Source organism: Osmia bicornis, unplaced genomic scaffold, assembly GCF_907164935.1.
Source record: "Osmia bicornis bicornis unplaced genomic scaffold, iOsmBic2.1, whole genome shotgun sequence".
NCBI classification, from domain to species: Eukaryota; Metazoa; Arthropoda; class Insecta; order Hymenoptera; family Megachilidae; genus Osmia; species Osmia bicornis.
In genome coordinates, this window is record NW_025791458.1 from 3,983,890 (window position 1) to 3,986,763 (window position 2,874).

At 48.1% G+C, this 2,874-nt stretch overlaps 1 protein-coding gene across 1 annotated transcript; it reads right to left on the bottom strand.

Annotated features, from left to right (window-relative positions):
* Positions 1-399: 399 nt before the first annotated feature.
* Positions 400-1,242, bottom strand: LOC114881543. Its single transcript, XM_029198360.2, has 2 exons — positions 1,191-1,242; positions 400-1,118 (listed from the first exon to the last, which is right to left on the bottom strand). Exons 1-2 carry the CDS (start codon positions 1,240-1,242, stop codon positions 400-402), a joined length of 771 nt encoding a protein of 256 aa, XP_029054193.1.
* Between the last annotated feature and the right edge of the window lie 1,632 nt (positions 1,243-2,874).

Genomic DNA, 2,874 nt, shown 5'->3' on the forward strand with positions numbered 1-2,874 from the left:
CTGCATGGGGTCTACTGTGACACCTCCATTTGGAAGTTTTAAACCTTCCGGTTTTTGTGGAAGCCCGGATACAAATACCTTCCGGAGCCTGGCTACCAACGGCAGGGCCTCGGTCTCTTAGCAAAAGTTCTTCCAGGTTCTCCTTTTAGATGCTCTGATCGGTTTCTTGTAAGCCTTTTGAGCCTCTTTGTATGAGTCCCAAGCTGCATCGGTGTTCGCCTTCATGGCCTTATTCAGTAGCTTCCGGGCCCTGGCTCTGAGCTTATTCAGCTCATTATTCCACCAGGGAACCCTTCTGCTCTCTCTCCTTTGTTTTAAAGGACAGGACCTTTCGTAGGATCCGATGATCGATTTCTGTAGTCTCGCGACCTCGATCTTGACTCCTTCCGCAGTCCTCGGTTACACACGGTGCTCCCTGAGCTCTTCCTTTAGGCTCTCAGGATATTGAGGCCAACAGGTGACCCTGGGGTTCCTGTATGTTCCCGAGGCCCTTAGGTCTGACTCTGTCGTTAACTTGAACGTAATTAGCCTGTGGTCAGAGAGCGTAGCCTCATCATCCATACGCCAATCTTGTATAGCTTGGACCACCTTCTTGGAGCCCAGCGTAATATCAAGTACCTCCTGTCGCCTGGAGGTAACAAAAGTTGGGCTGGAGCCTCTATTTAGAATCTCCAGGTCCGTGGTTGAGAGGAATTCTAGTAACGCCTCGCCTCTCCTATTAATGTTACTGCTGCCCCAGACGATATGGTGCGCGTTCGCGTGGCATCCAATCAATAGCTGCAGCCCGTTGACCTTGCAGTAGTCTACCAGCTCTCTGAGTTCTCTCGTAGGTGGGGGTCCCGCAGAGTCAAAGGGCAGGTAAGTTGAGCAAACCACTAGATTCGCCTCGCTACCTCCCGCCCCGGCTGGCAGTAGGACTGCTGCTTGGTCTCTTGTGCACAACTTTGTCAGTTTCGTTGCGCCGAGCCCTCTTCTTACGAAAACGCATGCCCTGGGTCCGTTTTCCAAGTCCCCATGGAAGATGGAGCCTTGTTTCCGATCTAGCCCACCTACTTGTCCTTGGACTATCCAAGGTTCTTGTGTGTGCGCCGCAAGGCGCCAACGGAGCAGGTCCGTGGCTGCTTTGCAGTTCTGCAAGTTTATCTATGAGATGGAAAGGCGTCCTGCAGTCATTGCGGCTGCAGTATTACCTCCTCTCGCTTGTGCCGCGCTGAGGCCTAACGTGCTCTGGAGTCGGCCCATTTGTTGGCCCCGCGCTTTTTCAGAGGGCCACCTGAGGCGCCCCCTCTTCCCCGGTCCGTTCGGAGACGCGGAGTGATGGTCCTTTGGACCCTACTCCGAGTCTCTGATAAGCTCGCCTTACCCATAGCCTGGGCCTTCAGTGGCCTGCCTTGGGTCCTTTCCCAGTTGGCCCCTGGCTGCCCATTCCTATTGGTGGGGCCCTCCGACTTTATACCGAGTTATTTTTTTGTGTCGCTTGTCGTATTGGCTTTTCTTATATTCCTGTAACCGGCGGGTGACTTCCTGCGCGGATATTTGTATGTTAGCTCTTTGGGTCACGTAGTCCTGATCGATTTTAAGTTGGTTATCTATTAGCGTACACAAGTGTTCATCTTCTAGTCGTCGTTGGTCGAAGCCGAATAAAGCTTTACTGGGTGTGGCCTCGATTGTCTTGTTCAGAGTGTTATTGATAACATATTGCACTTTATCTAACTTTTCTTTCCATTCTGATGGGTTTTGCGAAACTTTTGACAAAGTTGATTTTAGGAACCTATTTACCCGCTCCACTTGACCGTTTGCCCAGGGCGAGGCCACGGCAGTCATAACATGCGTAATGTCCCGGTTTTTAAGAAAACTCGCAAAATCGCGTGATGAGAAGGCGGTGCCGCAGTCGCTAACAATTCTTTTCGGAAAACCTAATAGGCTGAATAATAATTTCAAACAAGGTATAACTTCATTAGCGCCAGTAGATTTGGTTGGGAACAGCCACACAAACCTGGTAAACGCGTCTATAATTACTAATATATACTTGAATTTATCCGCGGTCTGTTCCAAGGGACCGAAATGGTCTATGTGTACAGTTTGAAAAGGTATTGTGTCCTTTTGGTAGATTTGCATCTCACCCTCAGTCTTACCAGCCGCCAGAGAGTATGCCAGGCATCTTATGCAATTTTCGATATACAATTTGATCTTATATTTTAAGTTAGGAAACCAATAATGGTCTGTGATTCCGTACATCGTTTTATCTACACCAGCGTGTCCGGTCTCGTCATGGTACAAGCGTATAACATTGTTAATCATATTGTCTGGGACCACGAATAAACTTTTATCCTTATATCTCCTAAATAGAAGGCCGTTAATTAGTTCGAAATGTTTACTTCCGTATAATTCTACTTGTTCCGCAATCTCCTTAAGTTTTGGGTCCGTTAGTTGTCGATACATTAGTTCGTCCTCCGCAGTAACGGTATTTATATTCATGACGTGGCGGCTTAGGAAATCGACGTGCGACATTTTGCCTGACACTCTATGCACAAGCTCAAATTTGTAGTTCTGAAAGGACAAGGTCCAGCGTGCGATTCGAGGATTTATATTTATTTTCTTTACGGCCAACGCCAAAGAATTACAGTCGGTGACGACGCGGAAAGATATTCCCTGGAGGTATACGTGAAATCGTTCTAAAGCCTTTACGATTGCTGGCGTCTCTAGTTCAAAACTGTGATATTTTTTTTCGGAATCATTCGTGGCTTGGCTAAAGTATGCAATGGGAGACATGTCTCCTGTATTTTGTTTCTGGAGTAAGATAGTTCCGAATCCATGGCTGCTCGCATCGGTGTGGAGTTCAGTTTCGGCTACCGGGTTGTAAATGCGCAATAC